The sequence below is a fragment of the Kryptolebias marmoratus genome, linkage group LG23 (assembly GCF_001649575.2).
Source record: "Kryptolebias marmoratus isolate JLee-2015 linkage group LG23, ASM164957v2, whole genome shotgun sequence".
Classification (NCBI taxonomy): Eukaryota; Metazoa; Chordata; class Actinopteri; order Cyprinodontiformes; family Rivulidae; genus Kryptolebias; species Kryptolebias marmoratus.
In genome coordinates this window covers 11,194,051-11,212,946 of record NC_051452.1, presented here as the reverse complement: position 1 = coordinate 11,212,946, position 18,896 = coordinate 11,194,051, and the positions used below count along the sequence as shown (strand labels likewise).

Sequence of the window (18,896 nt, the reverse complement as noted above, 5' to 3'; positions counted from 1 at the left end):
AAAAAAAAAAAAAAAAAGTGACAATCAGGCTCACCAGCTTCCTCACGACTTCATCCTCAGTGTCGGAGTTCATGGGGTCCTCGCCGCTGGAGTAGCCCTCGTTCTCCTCAAACGTGTCCACGGAGAGCGACGCCTTGTTCCAGCCTGGACCGAAGAAGAGCGTTCGAGGAAAAAAATGAAAAAAAGAAGAGGATCACTGAGAAGCCAAATGACCAAAAGAGACGTGAATATAGATGAGATGCGCTCAGACTGTGACATCAGAATGCACCTTGATTCAACGCTGAGAAAGGCAGGGTCGATCAGTAGCTAGGACCCAGTCAGCGTTACAGCAATTGAACTAAAATTGGGCATGGCAGTAGCTGAGAGTCAACCCCATTGCGTGCTCCGAGCACCAACAGATCGTGCAAGATCTGTGTTTAAAACTCTTGAGGCGGCGGCGGAATCAAGGTTTTTAATTAATGCGTGGAAAAACTGAAAACTCTGTCATTCGAGGCAAATCAAGATGTCACAGTCACACATAAGTCTCCCATCAGGGGTGAAAAACATGAGAAAAAGAACAACAGGAGGGCAGCCAAAACCCCCAGAGGAGACAAATGTATGGCAGGGAACGGACATGAGATGAACCGACAGAAGTACAAACACCCAGCATGAGCTAATGAAGTGAAACACAACAACCAAAAACACCCAAAAGTGGAAAAGGAGTGATTCATTCACGGTGAAGCAACACAATCGGATGTAATTTCAAACCCATGAAGGTGACAGAATTCCCCCTTTTAAGATATACTGCGAGCTGAAATGACTCAGAGGGCTAATATTTTGCTGACTTCACCCCGTCGTAAAAAAAAAAGTCACTCAGGAGCAGCAGGACAGCGACCGAACGACACCCAGAAGCCCGAGGACGCTCCGTTACCTTGCCGCCTGCTCTGCAACAGATTAGAGGCGCTCATCCATCTGACTCTGCTCAGAGTGACGTTCGGCGGCGGCGGCGGCTCTGAGGGAGAAGAAACCGCCGGCGGGTCAGTGACGGCAGGCCCTTACAGCGGCCTTTTCTCCAGACGGCAACCGAGTCGAGATTCAAACAGCAAACGGCTTCACCTTGGACCGCTGCTTTCAAATGAGAGGAGCTGTGGCTTTTGAAAAAGGCCAGGTTTCACTATAGTGAACACATTGAATGTTTAAACTCCGGGTCCATGTTTCCCACCGGTTCTTTTAACCGCGGCCTTGAAACGTGGAGGAACTGAGGACAGCAGCCGCTCAGCACACGGACGCTTGTTAAACAGACAGATGTGTCAGCTGCCCAGGCCAGAGGCACTAATGCACCCCCATACCATCAGAGAGGCAGTCTTTTGACCTGGGCGCTGATAACAGGCTGGATGGTCCCTCTTGTATTTTTTTTTTTTTTTTTTTTTAGAAAAAAGGACGTGGCATTTTTAGTTTTTCCAAAAGATTTTGATCCATCTGACCTCAGAACTCCGTTTTAAATATGGCTTCCACTCTGCCTGATAGAGCTTTAAGCAGCATCTGTGGACGGCACGGTGAGCCATGTTTACAGACAGTGTTCCTGAGTCCATGCTGGGATGTCCGGAACAGAACCAGAACCTGTTTTTTAATGCAGTGAAGATCACAAACATCCAACACTGTCTTTCAGCCTTGACCTTTGACCTCAGAGATTTCTCTTGAAACCTTCTAAAGAGATTACGAACTGGATGATGGGAGATTCAAAGTTCTCAAAGTTTTCGATTTAAGAACTTTATTCTTAAATAAAACGTTTTTGAACCTCTGCTCGTCTTTAATTATACAGATTCAGCCTCTAAAATACCTTTTTTTTTATCCCCAGCCCTCTTACTGACCTGCTGCTAATTAACCTAATTAGCTGACCAAACATTTTTTTGAGATGCGTCGCTGCCATAAAATTCAAAATGACATTATTAACTCATAAAGATTGTACAATTTCTTAATCTAAACACTTGATACATTTACTATGCTCCGTTGTGAACAAAACATGGGTTTTATGAGGATTTGCACATCATTGCATTTTACGTTTTTAATTACATTTTACCCAACATCCCAACTTGGTCCAAACCAACTTTTTATCCTATTATATAAAGACACTGGTGAAATTTTAAATCAACAATGACACAAAACATTAATGAGGAAATGAAAGGTGACCTTTATCTAAAATCAAATATATATATACCTTTGAAGCCAAAGGGAGTGGGGTCACTTTTGACCAAGTGGCGTTTGGAGGTGTGCTCGGGGCTCGGGGCTGAGCCGATTGGGAAGAGAAGAAAAATTAGTTGCTTTTTTTTGGATTTAGCACAAAGAAATATCAATATTTTCTTCTAGGGAGCCCTGAAATAGAAGCAATGCACCACTCTGGCCACCAGGGGGTAGAATATCTCCAAAATGGCGTGAAATCAGAACATTTAATTTAGCGTCATCTGTGTTAGTGTCTGAAACTTTTGATGGTTTATAACTTAAAGGAATAATTCAGATGCTTTGAAGCGGGGTTCTGTGGAAAGGCTGTGAATGGTCAGTGTCATACCTGTTGTAAATAAGTTTCTGAGCAGTCTCAGACTGAAGAAACAGATCTGAATCTTTAAAAAAAACGGGGCCGGCTGCTCTAAAACTCCTAAGCGTGTCGACGTTTTCCCCCCCGGTGTTACCTTTGGGACTCTTTAGATTGCTGAAACCCTGCAAAGTAAAGCGCTTTTTGGCCACTGAGGACCTGTCAGTGGTGGGGCTGGTCACAGCTTCATCTGGAGAAAAATGATTTGAAATGAGAGGCAGGACGGAGGGGGGGAACCGGAAAAACCGTGGAGATGAAGGTGATGAGGAGAAGAGGAGTCCGGGTTACAGAGGGTCAGTTTTCAGCAGAGACTAAAGGGGGGGTTCTGCAGCGTTGGCTCACCTTTGTGTTTGGGTGAGAAACACGAGTTGGGGTCAGAGGTCAGGCTCGGCTCCGCCTTCTTCTCCTCCTGCTTCTTCTGGTTCTTCTGATTAGCGCTGCGGAACGGGCTGGAAGAGACCAAAAAGGAGGGAAAACATTCGTCAGTCCCGTTCGTCTGTTTGTCGTCGGCCCCGCGTGAAAACATAACGGCGCCAACCTGAGGGAGACGGAGGCGTTGTTGTTGCCGGCGGGATTCGGGGAGTCGGAGCTCTTCTGCTGGCTGGCATCTGAAACGTAAAGCAGACGGAGGCAGTGACGAGCTGCCACAAAAATATGGAGGAGGAAACGGACGCAGGCCCACCTCTGCACGCTTTGAGCTGCTGGGTCAGAACTTTACGGATCTCCTTCACCCATTCGGTTTTGATCTCCGCCGTCGGAGCCTAGGGAAAGGAAAAAAACAACGAAAAAGAAAAATTTCTTTCTTTTTTGCAGATTTTCCCCAAATTAACACAACAGTTTATGAAAGCATTGAAAGCCGCGCGACGTCACCTGGACTATAAAAACCTCTTCTCTGGAGTTGCACCAAATCTCGAACTTCTTGTTGTCCCCCTTGGCGTTCTCCGTGATGCCAACAGCGCTCATCTGGACAAACGAGAAGGTTTAGCTACGGTGGGGGTTCACGCTGGCACGCGGCACCTGTCAACACGCGAGCCTACTTTGAGGGAGTGCTTGAAGCTGTACGACGGGGCTTTCTCGTAGCCCTCCCCGTTCTCCTCCCTCCTCTTGCAGAAGAGCAGGGCCTTCTCGTGCAGGAACAGGTGCCTCTGCATGGGCTTGAACCGGGCCAGGTCCTTCACCTTGGCGTGGCCCTTTTTGTGCTCCGTCCACACGCTGAAGGAGCCCTGCATCCGCAGGCGGCCGAGGTCCGACAGGTTTCCCTGAAGAGTCACAGACAGTTTTTAGCAGTCGGGCTCCTTCAGCTGTTTCAGCCGTTCATCAATCAGAACCTTCAGCTCATTCAGGAGACAGCTGGTGAGACTTTTGGTTTTTGTAACTTTTATACTTTTAAAAATATTTATTTTACAAATATTTTGCCCATAGAAACACACGGAGATCTCTTCAGTTCATTTAAAACAGTTTTCTTTGAAATCTGCAGCTGACTGGATCTAGTTTTGTTTTCTTTTGTTTTTTTGCTGCTACAGTTCTGATACTTTTAACTTCTAGCTAGGCTTTTGCTACTTTTAGCTGATATTAGTTTGTTTTGGCTTTAAGCTAGCCGTTTGATACTTTAAGCTCAAGTTTTTGTCTTTGTTTTTTAGCTAGAATTTAGCCAATTTTAATTTTTAGCTAGCATTTTGCTTCTTTTAGCGTTTAGCCAGCCTTCTGATACATTTAGTTAGCTTTATGCTACTTTTAGCTGAATTAGTTTTTTAAGTTAGCCTTTTTGCCACTTTAAGCTAGTGTTTTCCAATTTTTAGCTTTACTAGCTCAGTTTCTCCTTCTTCAACAATTCTCAGAAGTCGTTCAGCGCTCCTCATTCACAGTCTTTGCGTTTAAATGTCCAAAAACCCTAAAGACACTCTATCGCATGCTTCCCCCTGACCTCGTATCCTGTGATGGCGATGAGGTGCATGGAGTCATTAACGGCCTTCAGGATGCCCAGGATGGAGGCGAGCGCTTCCTGGAGGTCCTCGCAGCCGCCGCAGCCCTTACTGTACTTCAGTAGCTCCTGCAGTGAGAACACAGGAGAACGTTACGGGTTGGCTTTCTCCGAGGAGAACAACCTGAGCGGCTTCAATAACATGCACAGGTCTAAACCTTGTTCTCAGGCACAAAATAACGAGGGAAGATGTTCCTGAAAACCAATCTGACAACTTCCTGTTAATAAATGACACTGGGGCGCTCACTTTAAGCAGCAGCTGGTACTTGGTGATTCTCTGGACCGGTTTAAGGAGGTAGGAGTCCAAACCAAGTTTATGCTCCAGCTTCTTCTGACACTCCTAGATTTTTTTTTTGTTTTTTTTGCAAAAACAAATAGCAGTTAAGACGCTTTGAAATGGACTGGGGGCTTTTTGTTACAAGGCAACTTAAGGAGAAAACGAAACTGACCTGAAAGAAGGCACAGTCGGAGCACTGCCTCCACAAACTCTCTGAGCGCGGCTTGTTCTGGCAGTACGCCTCGTAGATCTGCAAGTCCTTCATCTGCAGGCGGAGGAGCCGAACGCATTCAGAAGTCCCATCAGCTGGAACAACGCTCCGCTGGGGTAAGCGGCATTTTAATTTTTATTTTTTTTTAACTTACACGTTCCAAAAAGCAGCGCCCTACGAGCTCGGGGCAGTCGGTGTACTCCTCCAGCTCCTTCAGAAACGTCCTGGAGAGACACACGGAAACGGACAAAAAAAAAAAATGAAACACCCCGAAAAAACAACAAAATTGAATGAAAACATTCAACGGAGCAGAAATCTACAGGAGTGCACCTTTTATGAAACTGGTAGATTTCGGACATGTTCCCAAACAGGACGTCCTTCTTGCTCTGCAGCGTGCTGGGGATGAGGTGGGCCATGGTGGGGTTGTCCATCTCCGCCGCGTAGCCCTGAGGTTTCACAGCACATCAGCGAGCAAAACAACAAGAACAACAACACGGGTGGAGACGGGTTTCTCGCTGTGACAGACTCACCTCCAGCACGCACAGAAGCTCCTCCACGTACGCTCTCTCCGTCTCCAGCAGCTCGTTCATCACGTGACTGGACACCACAGAAACAAAGATTTCACTTAAACAGACGCCACTCAGATATAAACGTCGCCGAGGACGCTCTCAGGATGGACGCTTACCGCCGAAGGACCGCCAAGTTTTCGTCCTCCTCTGACAGAGAGGCGTGCCTCGTGCTACCGATGTGTATGGGGGACTCCACCTGGAAACGTCCCGACTGTTTATAATCTTAGAGAATGATTTAATTGAATACAAACACAAAAAAAAGTAAAAATCGTGCTTTTACCTTTCTGCAGAGGGCGCTGTCTGCTGAGTGCCTCCTCTCTTTCCTCTCAGGATCTGGAGACGAAACGATCACCTTTCTCGCCTTAGTGTTCGTGACGTGCGCATTTTTCAAAATCAAATGCAGAGACCGGCTTGAGTCTTACTTGGAGAGGAGAGTGGAGACTTGACCTCAGGCCTCGGCGCCACGGGCTGCACGGGTCTCGTCTGTTTGGCGGCGAGCTTCTTCAGGCTGATCCGTCTCCTCTCGAACATCTCCCGCACCGAGCTCTGCTTCTGGAAAACCTTCTCTATCAGGTCCTGATGGAGGGCAGACAGAGAACGGGAGCTCTGACACCAGCCACAAATATTAAATCTGTTTTTTTTTGGTTTGTTTTTTTGTTTACGTGTGGCTTCTGACCCCGAGCTGAGGATTGAGCACCGCCTCGTACTGACAGCAGATGGCGCCATGGTCTGCGAGGGTGTGCTGCGCCGCCGTGTCCAGGTATCGTTCCAGCTCCTGCAGAGCCGCTTCGGCTCCATCCTGCGACTGGCAGCGGTCCACCGGCTGGTTCGCCAGCAGGAAGATGCCGTCCTCACACCACTGGGACGCCTGCAGGGAAAGTACAAAAACGTATCAGCACTTGGGAGCTCAGAAGGGGAGGGTACCCGCCCGCCCAGACGGACCTGACTCCTACCTTCTCCAAAGCGTGGTGGAGCTCCAGCGCCCTGAGCAGGAGGCTCTTCTTGCTCCTCAAAGTCGAGCTGATCCCGTCGCACACTCCCCTCAGCTCGCCGCACTTCGGCCTGATGGAGTCCTCGGCGTAGTGGGAGTTCTCTATCAGCTTGTCGCCGTCGCTGGCCAAGGACAGGGCGAGTTCCAGCAGGTCCTGTTAAAACACGAATGACATGTTTGGACTGAACATCAGATTATTATATTGAGTGAAGTCATCAGATGAACTGCCATCAATCAGCAGCTAAAAAAAACACCCTAAATGTGCTCAGAATTGCTGTTTTTTTTAGGGGTCAAATATTTCAAGATATGCCCTCTAGTGTTCAATGTAAAGAAATGCAGGCGGTTATGCGTGAATATCTTACACAAGCTTCGTCCTCGTGGCTGCTGAGCTCTCCGAGGACGTGCTGGGCGTGGGCTGGGCTCACGCTGACTTCCGAGAAACCCAACAACCGCTGCAACATCACCTCAAGCCAGCTGCGCACCTGGGAAGCACACAGGCGTCGAAACACGTTAGGCGCAAAGAACCAGCGGCCGCCGTTTCTCTTTTTTCCCCCCTCGACTGAAGCCGACTGACCTCACGGAAGCGCCCTTCGAATTGGCGCAGCTGCAGGCACTGCTCCAGCTTGGCATGGTGACGCGCCCAGAAGTCGTCGAACGCCGTCTCTGTTTCGTCCAGCTGGCCAAGGAGCCTGGAGATGGGGAGGAGACGGGAAGAGGAGATTTTTCTTTGCTCGCTTGGGGAGAACAGCTTTTTGATTCTGGGGTTTGCATTCGTCTCGTTTCGTACCTCTGCACAGTCGCCAAGTTCTCCATTTCGTCCTGCGTCATGTTGTACCCAGGATCTGCCTCCAGAGGCTCGTTTATATAAGCCAGCAGGCGTTTGCCTTGGGACAGCGCTACCTGCAGGTCCTCCTGGAAATAGATTTTAGCGTTTTTTTAGTTCCGTCAGCTGACCCGGCATCCTGGTATCCGCAAAAACCTTTGTGAAATGTCTGTAAAAGAGAAAAGCGCCGTCTCACCTTCATTTTGTCTTTCTTGGAGGTGTGCACTCGCAGCAGGCCGGTGGTGGCCTCGGTGTCGTTGGGCAGCTCTGTCTCGGCGAGCTCGGTGCCAAACGCTTGCAGGGTCTGAGCCGTGGTTTTTACCATGAGGGCAAAGGCCTCGATGGCCTGCGGAGGACATCCAGAAACTTTTATTTGTTGTTTTTTTTTTTAAAAAAAAGGTAAACCTCGTGTGAACATACAGTGCGGTGTGAGATCCAGCTGTCGTGGCAGTACTCCTGCGTGCCGCCCAGCTCTGTGGTCAGCTGCCCGGGGTCGATGTACGCGTGGAGCTCCGTCACCGAACTCAGCATCACCACCTGGGGCAGAAACACGCCGTTGCAAAGAAGAACAAATAAAAAAAATACATAAATAAGACGCAAAGCAGCAAAGCAGGGAACAAAATCGATCGGCGGGGTCCGTGCGAGCACGCGCGGCGTCGAGGTCGCTTCCGGCACCTTCATTTTGAACTCATCCTTGTTGAACTTGAACAGGAAGTCCGAGAGAGTCCGCTGGAACAGAGTGGAGGGACGCAACACTAGAACCAAGTGCAAGATCCCTGGAAACAAACCCTGAGGGGGGACACACACAAAAGTGTAGAAAAGCGATTAAAAAGGTGCAAAAAGGTCCGCCACACGCTCCTCACATGGGCATGTCTGCTTCATTTCTGAACATTTGACACATATTTATGTTTTTTTTCACACTTTGGTCATTTTGCACCACTTTATGGTTGTTTGAGGCTTGATCGTGGTCGTTTTGAATCTATTTGGTATTTTATGATCGCTTTTCGTTTCAGTTTGGTCATTTTTATTCCGATTCTGTGTTCTCCCTCATTTCGTGACTCAAACAGGTCATTTCAGATTCAGTCAGCATCTTTGAGTTTCCGTTTCCTGCCGTCAGTTTGGATCATGTTTTGTTTTCCGGCTGTTTGAATTTTTTATTTATTTTTTTTTAATTTTCTCTGCTGCCGCTCCCCGCTCGAACACGGTGATCACGAATCGCTTCTGAGAGGGCCAGACAAGCACGGTTCGAGCAGATCTCAGTTTAAAACTGTGCCAATAACCATTAGAGCCAACCTTGTTTGCCTGTTAGCAAAATATCTCATGAGCCACTAGAGGAACTTTGACCAAACTCTCATTAAGCAACATCGGCTGAAACAATCTACAACGGATTCAAGATGTCTGCAACAGCCGATCGACCTCGGCTACAAAAAGGACTACAACTCTGTCAGTTTTACAAATATTAAGCTCAAATCTGATACGGAAGCAGCTGAGAGTCATTCACAACACGCGCATGAGTAAATGTTTGTCTCCCTCTCTTGGCGTTCATGCTAACTGGTTTAAAAAAACAAAACGCACAGAGGAGCATTTCTGAAGACAGAAGCAGCCCCAGAGGCCACTCAGCTCAAAGACTTCATTGGTTATGGCTTCCTCTGAAACCCCTCAGCAAATTGCTCAGCCCTGTTAGGCAGGATAAATCAATGTGGGCTGACATCCACACACACACACACACACACACACACACATACACACACACAGAGCCAGAGGCTAGCTCTAAGATACTCATCAGGCTCATAGAAAGTGCTGCCGTCTATGAAAAAAAAAGCCATATTCGCATATATCGTCTCAAAACTACATTATACTCTGACATATTTGTGAAACTAGTCAGAACAGATTGGTTTACTAAATTATTTACCCCTTTTTTTCTTTTTTCCCCACAAATAATTAAACAGATTCACACACGGTTTGCAGGACGCGTGCGAGGAAACACTGTCGAGCGTACAGAACTTAAGCCATGTCGTTCCAAATATACGTGAAGCTGGTTTTGGACAGGATTCGTCAAAGAGGCCAAATACCGTGCCGCATCACCATGGAAACCGCTCTCCTCGGGAGGACGACAGAGGAGGACGACAGGTGGACAGGGATGACACAGAGAAATATGAAATCTGATGAGGAGCTCACTTTAAAAAGAGAAAAAAAAAACCCAAAACAAACTCTTCCATTTTGGCTTACACACACACAGATGACAGAAATCAGAAAATTCAAACAATCCAACCGAAAACATCACTTCCTTTTGGAACTTCTTGTTGTTTTTGTTGCTCTTGTCCCTCCGCCCAGAACATATTGAGCCGACATAATTGGACGTCGTTAGATTCAATAAACTCTGAGAGGTCCTGGTTTAAGTTGTAGCCTGGCATTAACATGACAATGCACACAGCCGCCCCCCCGGACAAACAGATCTATGCTAATGCACACACACTCATCTCCGGACACCAGGCCTGCCTCGCAGATGAAAAGCACACATTAATAAATGATAAGGATTAGGAGGCCGACCGAGGAAAAGAAGGCAGGGACGAGGAAAGGAGTGGGGGGGGTCTCCTGGCATGTCCTTTAATGACATCCACATCATCCTCCTGGGAGTCGGACAGGCGGCATATTAAACCACCTCCCTTTATATTTTTATCTTTGTATTCGCCTCCCCCTCCTCAAAGAGGCGGAGAACGTCCATCTACAGGAAAGGGTTCTAAAAGCTGCAACAAACTCAGCCTCTCCTCTCGTTTCCACCTGCTGGCCGAGCCATCTGCCCCCCACCCCGCGGCGCTGCTCCTGCACGCCTCAGCGGCAGCGTATTTATTACTCCCCGAGTCCCAAAGGTGGGCTGCAGCAAAGACAGAAGTGTCCTGTTATCCCGTTTTGACCGGAGGGCGTGCGGGCAGATCGTCCTCCTGATGCGTTCAAGGACTCGACCGGCGGATCCAAAGGAAGCGAGATGATTAACAAAGCCACTGTCGATGCAGAAAGATAACAAGCATGTTTGTGATGTTTTTTTTTGTTTTTTCCTCACCTCATATGGAGGTAATTCAGCGCAGACACATGGAATCGCGGACAATCCATCTGTGAGGGATTTTGACAGAACCCGGTGGGATCTGTTGTGAGTTTCTTGAAGCAACGCCATCGATCTCAACCTCTCTGTGAAGTTGTACACATTTAGCGAAATGTCTTTAAGCAGTTACGGTTGTTCTGTCTTGGGTTTATGTTGTCTTTGTGCTGATTTTATGTATTTATTTGACACAGGAGCTCAACTGGTTCATCTTTCCAATCCCTACAAAATTACAATTCCATCAAAAGACGAGATTAACGTGACCCTTAGACGTGGAAAAAAAGGAATTGCTGCGTTCATTTCTTGTTGGGTTTTGACAAAACCTACTCAGTGGTAACCTACCTTCGATGGTGCCAGATCAGCTGTGACAACAAAAACAAACACGCCTTCCAACGTCAAAACGCGGAGGGTGGATCTAGGCGGGAAGAGGCAGAGACGCGAAAGACTGGACGAATGAAGCGGCAGAGGGGAGGAGGTTAAAGGAGGGGGGGGATCCCGCAGAGGAGCTCCTGCTAACCTGCTGATAAACTCAGGAGCGGAACATAAATCACCTCGGCTGCGTCGTTATCGTTGTCATCTGCTCGTCTCATTTGAAGCGAACAAAGGCTGAGCAAAAGCAGGAAAACCAAAACTCCGTCTCGCCACAGAATGTTGGTTTTATCTGGATAACAAATAAAACCGAATCATTTGTGTTAAACTGCGCTCACCAGCTGCCTTTGATCACAACCATTTCTCTTTAATCATTTGATAATTTACGTTAACGCGAACTAACAGCCACTGAGAAAAGCACACACTCTTGATCTTGTTACTGTTCATTTTAAAGCTTTACTCTGCGCAGATGTGTGTGTGAACCGCAGCAAGGCATCTCATCATGTCTTATTGCCTCTGTGGGAATAGTTTCCTTGAAAGAATATGGAACAAAACAATTAGGCTGGATGGTAATTATCTCCCGTTAGCATCTATTTGCATCTATTTGCACAAGACCCGACAAGGATCCGCCGGAGACGAGACGAGCAGAACGTGCGACGGGAAGAAAATCGGAAACCAACGCGGGCCTGTTTGGAAGAGATTCCGGAAGTGTTTGGATCACCATTCATCAAATAAAATCCTCCTTTTATTATTAGAAGAAGCTAAATATATATATATATGTCAAACTGACTCAGTTATAGCCAGCTGACTGTGGAGGCCATTTTGAATTGGACTGGCTCCAAAAGTGAATGAGCTGCAGTTTCGTTTAAAATGCTTCCAGTGGTCCGCGAGATATTTTGCTAACAGATGGACAGGCTTGCCTCCGGCAGTGAAAAGCAAAGACAGCTGAGAGTGCGCGACAGAGATGACTCTTAACTACTACCACACCGAACGGGCTCGGTATCTCGGTATCTCTGAAACTGACTGCGTCAGAGCCTGTGTTGTGTTGGCCGGTGTCGATGAGCTGTGGGGCCATCTTGAATCGGGTCAAATCAGCGGTTACTCTGAGAGTTTCATGAGATATTTTGCGAACGCTACAAAGAGACAAACGCACCCAGGCAGCCAAAAACGCCATCGCCATTTAAATATCAACTTTACCCTGCTGCTGGTTGGTTCTTGTTTTGTGTTTTTGCTTGTTTTTGGCCCATATTTATAACAGTTTACAACATTAATCAGCCACCTCGTTCTGCTGTGTTGGACTCTAACAGAACCCCCACCCCACCCCCGTTACTGAACGAAGTTCATCACTTCCTCTACAAATATGGGTTAAAACCTAAATGAGACCAAGAAGCATGGCTGCTGAGGGTTTAAAACAGTTCCAGGTTTAGATTATTGGTTAAAAAAATGTGTGGATTGGTATCCTAATACAGGAGCATTTCTCATCACACACACGGTGTTTCCGTGTTGTGAGACTGCACCACCCACTCCAGCATGATGCTCTATTTTTAACTCCTCATTTCAGCATCCAGAATGACACTTCCCAGCTCTCCGTACAGCCCTTCAGCATGCTGCTCGCGAATAGGAACAATAAATACCAAAACATTCATTATTTCTCAGTGGTGACACACCAAATTACAGCCGCAGACAGCTACGCCCACAGATCTACGCTCAGACAACTCATGCAGACTAACATCCGTGCTCCAAAACAGCCATTTGTGGTCACGGAAAAAAGGCCCATCGTGAGCAAATGACGACCCAGTTTCTCAAGCTGATCGGGCAGGCACGGCAACGGGACGGGGGCGGGGGGGTCTTACTGCGATGCGAAGCAGGGTGGCTCTGACGGCGGCCCATCGGTCCAGCCGTCTGTCGACGATCAGGATGAAGCCCTCTCCCGATGCGGCGGCGCTGTGGGGGAGAAGAGACATGCAGTGTTATCACCACAGAACGCTCGCCGCGGCATTTCTGTGTCTGTTAGATAAGAAGAAGGTGTCATCTGTGTGAGGCTACCGAGTGTTAGAAGTCTGCTCAGCAGATCAAACTGTGTGTGTGTGTGTGTTGCATAACAAACTTATGCTCACATAAAATTATCTAATATCTGAGCACATAATTAGCAGCTGTTTTTCTAAATAACACTACAAATAAAAGAAGAGTTCAGGTCTTATAAAGTGAGGTTCTGTGGAAAGGCTATGAACAGTTAATATCTTACCTGTCACAAGTGGCTCTTTTGGCGAAAACAGAGTTTATGTCTGACCGAACTGACGAGCTAATGGCTAGCTAGAGCGGCGCCGAAACCAAAGTGGATTGCTGCGGCCTTAAAATAACTGCGGCGTCACAAATGTCACCGCAGTTCATGCAGACGCTATTTTATTAACCTTTACACCAATCTCAGTTTCAGATTATGTCATTATTCCAGCAAAAATGTGAGCATATTTCTGCCAGAGGTGAACCAGAAATGCTACAGCTAGCTACTGCTAACGCTAGTGGCGCTTGCCAAAAACTGTGGAATTCTACGCAAACAGCTGTTTAAGAATGGATAGCATATTTTACATTTTTTATATTATATACATTTTATTTATTTGTTTATTTAAATATATTTATTATATTCCTGCTTGAAGTGCTCAAGGCTGCACCAGAAAACCTAAAGCTAGCCGCTAGCTGCTGCTATCTGTGCTTGCAAATTAACCATAGAATTCTGTGTAAACGGACATTTATTATTATTTTAAAAATATTTTTCTGTATTTTTATTTATTCAATTACATATTATATCCCTGGAGGAGGTGCGGGTTGCGCAAGAAACCTACAGATAGCTTCCTAATAACCATAGCATTTTATGGAAGTAGCCGTTAGCATAAACCGCTAGGGATTATTTTTAAACTGGAGTTGTTTTAAGACAGCCGCAGCCTCCTTTAGGCTCCGACTAGCTGTCAGCTCGTCGATCTGTTCAAAGCACTGTCCGTGACAACTTAATAACTCAAAATATATAAAACTAATTTTTAATTTTTATTTATTTTTTTACCTGGTATCAGTTTGGATAGCTACTAGCTAACGGGTGAGAGACAATGCACAAACTGTCAGTATCCTCACAGGCCTCAAAAAAAAACTGGACCTAAAAAAGGCTCGAACCGTGTGACCGCAGTCGCCATTTCTCATCGCTGATGATTATGAGACCCTTCTGATTACCATGGCAACCTTGGCACCGCATTATTACAAGTGTGTGTGTGTATCCAATCCACAGGCAGAGCCATATGTAGCCGCCTCATTAAGCTAATGTTCGCGTGTATGTGTGAGTGTGTGTGTGTGTGTGTGAATGCAGCATTTTTTAACGTCCTGTTAAACATCCCAACACCTTGACATGCAAACAATGAGGCGCGCGCACACACACACAGACATCACAATGCCAGAATGCAAACACCGATGAGCTGAACTGTCCGGGTGTTACTGAGTCAGTTTTCATCAGGCGCAGATATTAACATGATGTACCGAGTGAACGCTGCCACAGCAAATCCTCAATCCATCTCCACAGAGGAAAAGAATCCAAACCACATGAAGGAAGAAATGGGAGGGGGAAAAAGCTTTATAATCCAGAACAAAACCGGCTTCAATATTCCATTGATAACATCCAGTTTTTCCTTCAGTCCCGTTTATCCTGAAGCTCATCCGCTGCTGTCGGCTCGTGGAGCGGAGAGAGAGAGAGGTGACCGTTCCCCATCCTCGCACAGCATCTTTCCCTCCTCCCTTTCAGCCTCCGCTCCTCTGCTCCACCCGCCGCCAGCCAATCGCAACCAAGCTCCGCACACTCGCTGCTGCTGCTCCCCCCCACGGCCAATCGGAGCCCGGAGTGCAGCCAAGTGCTGCAGGAGCGTGGCGAGGAGAGAGGGAGAGGAGGTGGATGTTATATATGAAAGGTGAGTAGGCGCAGACGGGAAAAAATGATGCTGACAGCGTCTGGAACACGCTTGGGTTGATGCTCCTCCCTTTAATTAAGCACTAAGGAATGCGTTGTACAAAAAAAAAAAGTGCTCAGAAAAAAAAGGAGAAATAAAAAGAAAATAGGATAGAGAGGAAGAAAGGAAAAAGATGAGAGGTGGCTGATTATGATTTTATATTAAAGCCTTGTTTCATTAAGGATTCTGCAGCCTTTTATTTTGAAAAATCCCTGTAAATTTCTCCAAAATCTAAAATAGGATTTCCAAATCAAGATGTCCAAAATATTTGAAAAATCCCCCTATTGCCTGTTCAGATGTGTATATTTGACGTTTTTGCAGCTCTTTCCTCAAGCCAGGCCTTCAGCGTGGCGCTGACATCTGCCGGCACCTCAAGGTATTACACCTGCTCCTCACCAAACCACGCCGCAAGAACCACGCAGGCGGGTTGCTCACCTGGGGACGCTCGTGAGGTAGTGGAGCACGTTCCGGACCTCCTCCTCGCGCAGCTCCTCGAAGGCTGGGAACTCCGGGAGGACAATGACGGGGCTGCCATTCGTCCCACCTGCTGAGACTCATTCTAACGAGAATCACTATTATTACCTAAAAAAAATGTGTTTTTGTCTTAATCTTAGTCTTCTGAGATGAGAAACTTATTAAAACCTGGATTTTTGACCCACAACAGGAAATTAAATTAAATTCTGACTCCAACTCATCATGAAAACAGACATTTTATAGAGTTAAAACCCATCACCAGGGTGATTTATTCATTGGACATCACAGGGGCTGTGATGGTTTCTAGAACTTTTTAATTTAAATTTTCTAAAATGTAGTTTCTACTGATCATAAAAACATTCTCCTGCTGATTGTAGGACCGAGGATTTAACGAAACCCGCATTTCCGACTGATTTAGCAAAGCGGAGACTGGAACGGCAATTTGGCTTTATTACATCCTTAGTTATAAGACGAAGAACGAAGAAACGCAACCATGTTTAGTGGTTCTGCATGAGCAAAAGCACATTTGCGCTCAATAAAGACCAACTGCAAAGCACGGGGGTGGAAGTCTCATACTTTCAGGAGGTGAGCTGCTGGCTCACATTTTAATTTTACTAAGATTTGATATGATTTTAGCCAGAAGTAAACGATTCTTTCAGTTAGTTTTTCCGCTCCTGGCTATATTTTTTGTGAATTAACACCATAATAAAATGGCTCCAAGCTGATAAAAATAGACGAGATTTAAACACAAGCAGCACAAACGTTACAGTGAAGCTATTTTCTAAAAAAAAGGAACAAAAAAAAGCTTTGAAGCGCACTTAGAAGTGGAACTATTATTAGAAAAGTGGACGACAAACCCCACCTGGTAGGATAGCAAACTGCTTCTGGAGCTCCGAGCCAATTTCAGCTGCACACAGAGGGCCATCCTTCTGCAGGATGTCATCTACACAGAAAGGAAAAAAAGAGAGAGATATAGTATTACTAAAAAAAAGAAAATGTAGGGATTGAACAGGGACAGGAAGTAGGCAAATGTGGATAAGTCAAAAAAAAGGGGGTGAAAGTGATTCTAAGACAATGAAAATGAAAAAAAAAAAACAGCTCTTGTTTTTGGTCGAGCTGGATTATAGTAATCTCATTTAGCCGGCCCAGACACGCAACATGTAAACCGCATCCCCCTCCCCCCTCCCCCCTCCCGCTTCGTTCGAGACATGCGACCTCGCCTCGGCCAGAACGCCGAACCCTGGACGGGTCGACTGGCGCGCTCCTCTTCTAGTGAAAAAAGTGGCTCCGGCAACGCTGGCGGGGTCGATGGCGGCTCGGGGATCGATAAAGCCACAACTTCCTCTGTGATTTCAGAGGTTTTATTTGTGTTAATTGTTACAACCACACATTTAAAATAACTACAAATAACCCTGATGTCATGCAGCGCCTCTAATGTGATCATTGGCTCTTCTTTTCTGGTCATTTTCTATTTATAGTAACATCTGTTCCTAAATTACATGTTTGTTTGTTTTTTAAAGCAACTGTATGTTTCATTGTAGTAATGGGTCTCACCGTCCTCATTGCGCATCTCTTTATGGTCATCTTGTGTCCTTTTATGGTCATTTTCTTCTACTTTTAGTGAATCTGTTCATTTTAATGTCCTACTTCAGGCGTTATCGCTGCTTCATGTCATGTTTTTATCTCTCTGCGTCCCTGTTCGGCACCTCTGTTTTGCCGCTTTGCGTGTATTTGGAAACTGGTGCTTTAAGGCATCGCCCACATGTCTCCAAAAAAATTAAAGTCTAACCATTTGTGATGTTATTGTTCGACAAAAAGTTGCCTAATTTGGCGCCAGTGTTGCGTCAACAAGAAGTAGTTTTTTTTCTCCATCACAGTTATTATGCTTCAGTAGCTCACTCCTTGTCGTAAAAAACACAAACGCCGAAGAAACGGCTTCTCCAGAGCACCACACGATGCAGAAACTCGTCAGATTAGGAGCTCATCTCTTCCTTGATGCGTCAGCACACCGTCGGATACACGGCAGCTCACACCGTGCGCCGTAAATCTGCTCGGAGGGGAGAAGCCTGGGCAGCTGTTTGCAAAGAGGCTTCCGAGAAACTTGACCTCCCTGGGTTTTTTTTTTTTGTTTTGGCGCGTTCAAGTTCAACTCATTACAGTAGTTGTGGTGAAGCAGATTTCGCCACAGATTCAGAGTTAATGCCAAGAAATCACGGGATCAGAAACCATAGATTAGGTTGCCGTGTTAGTGCAGTGGCTCAATAATTTTTTATTTTTCTGTTACCATATTGTCGCTACGCAGGACACCAATCATGCTGCCTTTAAATAGATTAAAAATGGTGAAAAAAAAGGAATTATTTTAGGAAAAAGGCAAAAAATACATGCAAAAGACAAAACTAAAGCTTGTAAATGATCCCTTTATGTTCAACATTAGTTAGTATCCGATCCACATGAGGCATACTGTGTGAGAGCAAATGTGTTGACACATGTTGCAGTTTGTGTGTGTATGTGTGTAGCTGGATAGCTGTAGCAGCTGTCAGATCAGAGAGCCGGCAGTAAGAGCTGACTAACTCTGAATCACAGCCAGACGTGCACATTATGACTCCGGAAATATTTCTGTTCGTGTGTGTGTGTGTGTGTGTGTGTGTGTGTGTGTGTGCAGCAACAGCCATGCTTTAAACACAAGTCCTGGGTAATCGTTTTGTTCATCGCAGCGTTGTGCGAGCACTACAGTGGTGTTTAAGCGCGACCGAGAGAGCGCTCTGGTGCTCGCAAAGCCGTGTTTACCAACGGGGGGGGGGGTCAGGAGCAACAAATACTGTGGATGTGATCCCTGTTGGCATATCGTACCAACAGGGCACGATATGCCCATCTGTAGGCATAATCTAAGAAAGGGTTTGACATTTCCACGTTACTCGGATGTGAAACTGTGGCATAGATACCTGTGACCTTGACCTTTGACCCCGTGACCTTCAAATCAAAAAGGATCATCTTTGACCCATGATGTGTTTAGCTATGAAATTAGACATTCCTACATTCCTACACTGCTGAAAAGTTAGAGCTCAGACAAGGTTTTCACAAATGGGTCACCTGTGACCTTGACCTCGGACCCTGTGACCTTGAAATCAATAGGGATCATCCTTGACCCATAAGTTGTCCAGCTATGCAGTTTGACATTCCTACAATACACGGTTGCAGAGTTAGAGCACAGACAAGACGTTTTTCCAAAAGAACAGATAAATTTGAACTCTTAGGGAAGGGAAATAAATAAATAAATAAAAACATTTAGACAAAAAAAGTAGGGAAGCGAGCTGCAGGGGCTGCTGGGTTGGTACTTTACAGGCGTGAATGGAGCAGATTTATCAGACATTCAGGCGTCGGGCAGCTTTTCACTGCAGCTCCAACTCGAAAACTGCGCTTTGTCCTCGGCAGAATGAATAAAATTAAACTACAGGCTGCGAGTGAACCCCCTTTTTACCCATTACTCACTCACACACACACACACATTAGAAGTGGGCCAATGCTGCCAAACACAAACAGTATTTATGTGGG

General features: G+C 46.2%; 1 protein-coding gene across 1 annotated transcript in view; it reads right to left on the bottom strand.

The window, feature by feature from the left end:
• Positions 1-15,747, bottom strand: part of mcf2la (mcf.2 cell line derived transforming sequence-like a) — a 17,340-nt gene extending 1,593 nt beyond the window's left edge. The window contains exons 1-29 of the mRNA XM_017430051.1: positions 15,690-15,747; positions 15,306-15,414; positions 12,741-12,831; positions 8,097-8,210; positions 7,842-7,958; positions 7,618-7,767; positions 7,386-7,510; positions 7,173-7,287; positions 6,961-7,080; positions 6,561-6,752; positions 6,284-6,475; positions 6,030-6,183; positions 5,888-5,940; positions 5,724-5,803; positions 5,569-5,635; positions 5,369-5,484; positions 5,193-5,262; positions 5,000-5,092; positions 4,798-4,890; positions 4,494-4,619; positions 3,607-3,828; positions 3,440-3,532; positions 3,252-3,330; positions 3,108-3,177; positions 2,912-3,018; positions 2,667-2,759; positions 2,198-2,266; positions 911-991; positions 35-144 (exon numbers count right to left, since the gene is read on the bottom strand). Of these exons, the coding sequence (XP_017285540.1) occupies positions 35-144; positions 911-991; positions 2,198-2,266; positions 2,667-2,759; positions 2,912-3,018; positions 3,108-3,177; positions 3,252-3,330; positions 3,440-3,532; positions 3,607-3,828; positions 4,494-4,619; positions 4,798-4,890; positions 5,000-5,092; positions 5,193-5,262; positions 5,369-5,484; positions 5,569-5,635; positions 5,724-5,803; positions 5,888-5,940; positions 6,030-6,183; positions 6,284-6,475; positions 6,561-6,752; positions 6,961-7,080; positions 7,173-7,287; positions 7,386-7,510; positions 7,618-7,767; positions 7,842-7,958; positions 8,097-8,210; positions 12,741-12,831; positions 15,306-15,414; positions 15,690-15,747 (3,159 nt within the window). The remainder of the gene's footprint in view (positions 1-34; positions 145-910; positions 992-2,197; positions 2,267-2,666; positions 2,760-2,911; positions 3,019-3,107; positions 3,178-3,251; positions 3,331-3,439; positions 3,533-3,606; positions 3,829-4,493; positions 4,620-4,797; positions 4,891-4,999; positions 5,093-5,192; positions 5,263-5,368; positions 5,485-5,568; positions 5,636-5,723; positions 5,804-5,887; positions 5,941-6,029; positions 6,184-6,283; positions 6,476-6,560; positions 6,753-6,960; positions 7,081-7,172; positions 7,288-7,385; positions 7,511-7,617; positions 7,768-7,841; positions 7,959-8,096; positions 8,211-12,740; positions 12,832-15,305; positions 15,415-15,689) is intronic.
• Positions 15,748-18,896: the final 3,149 nt, after the last annotated feature.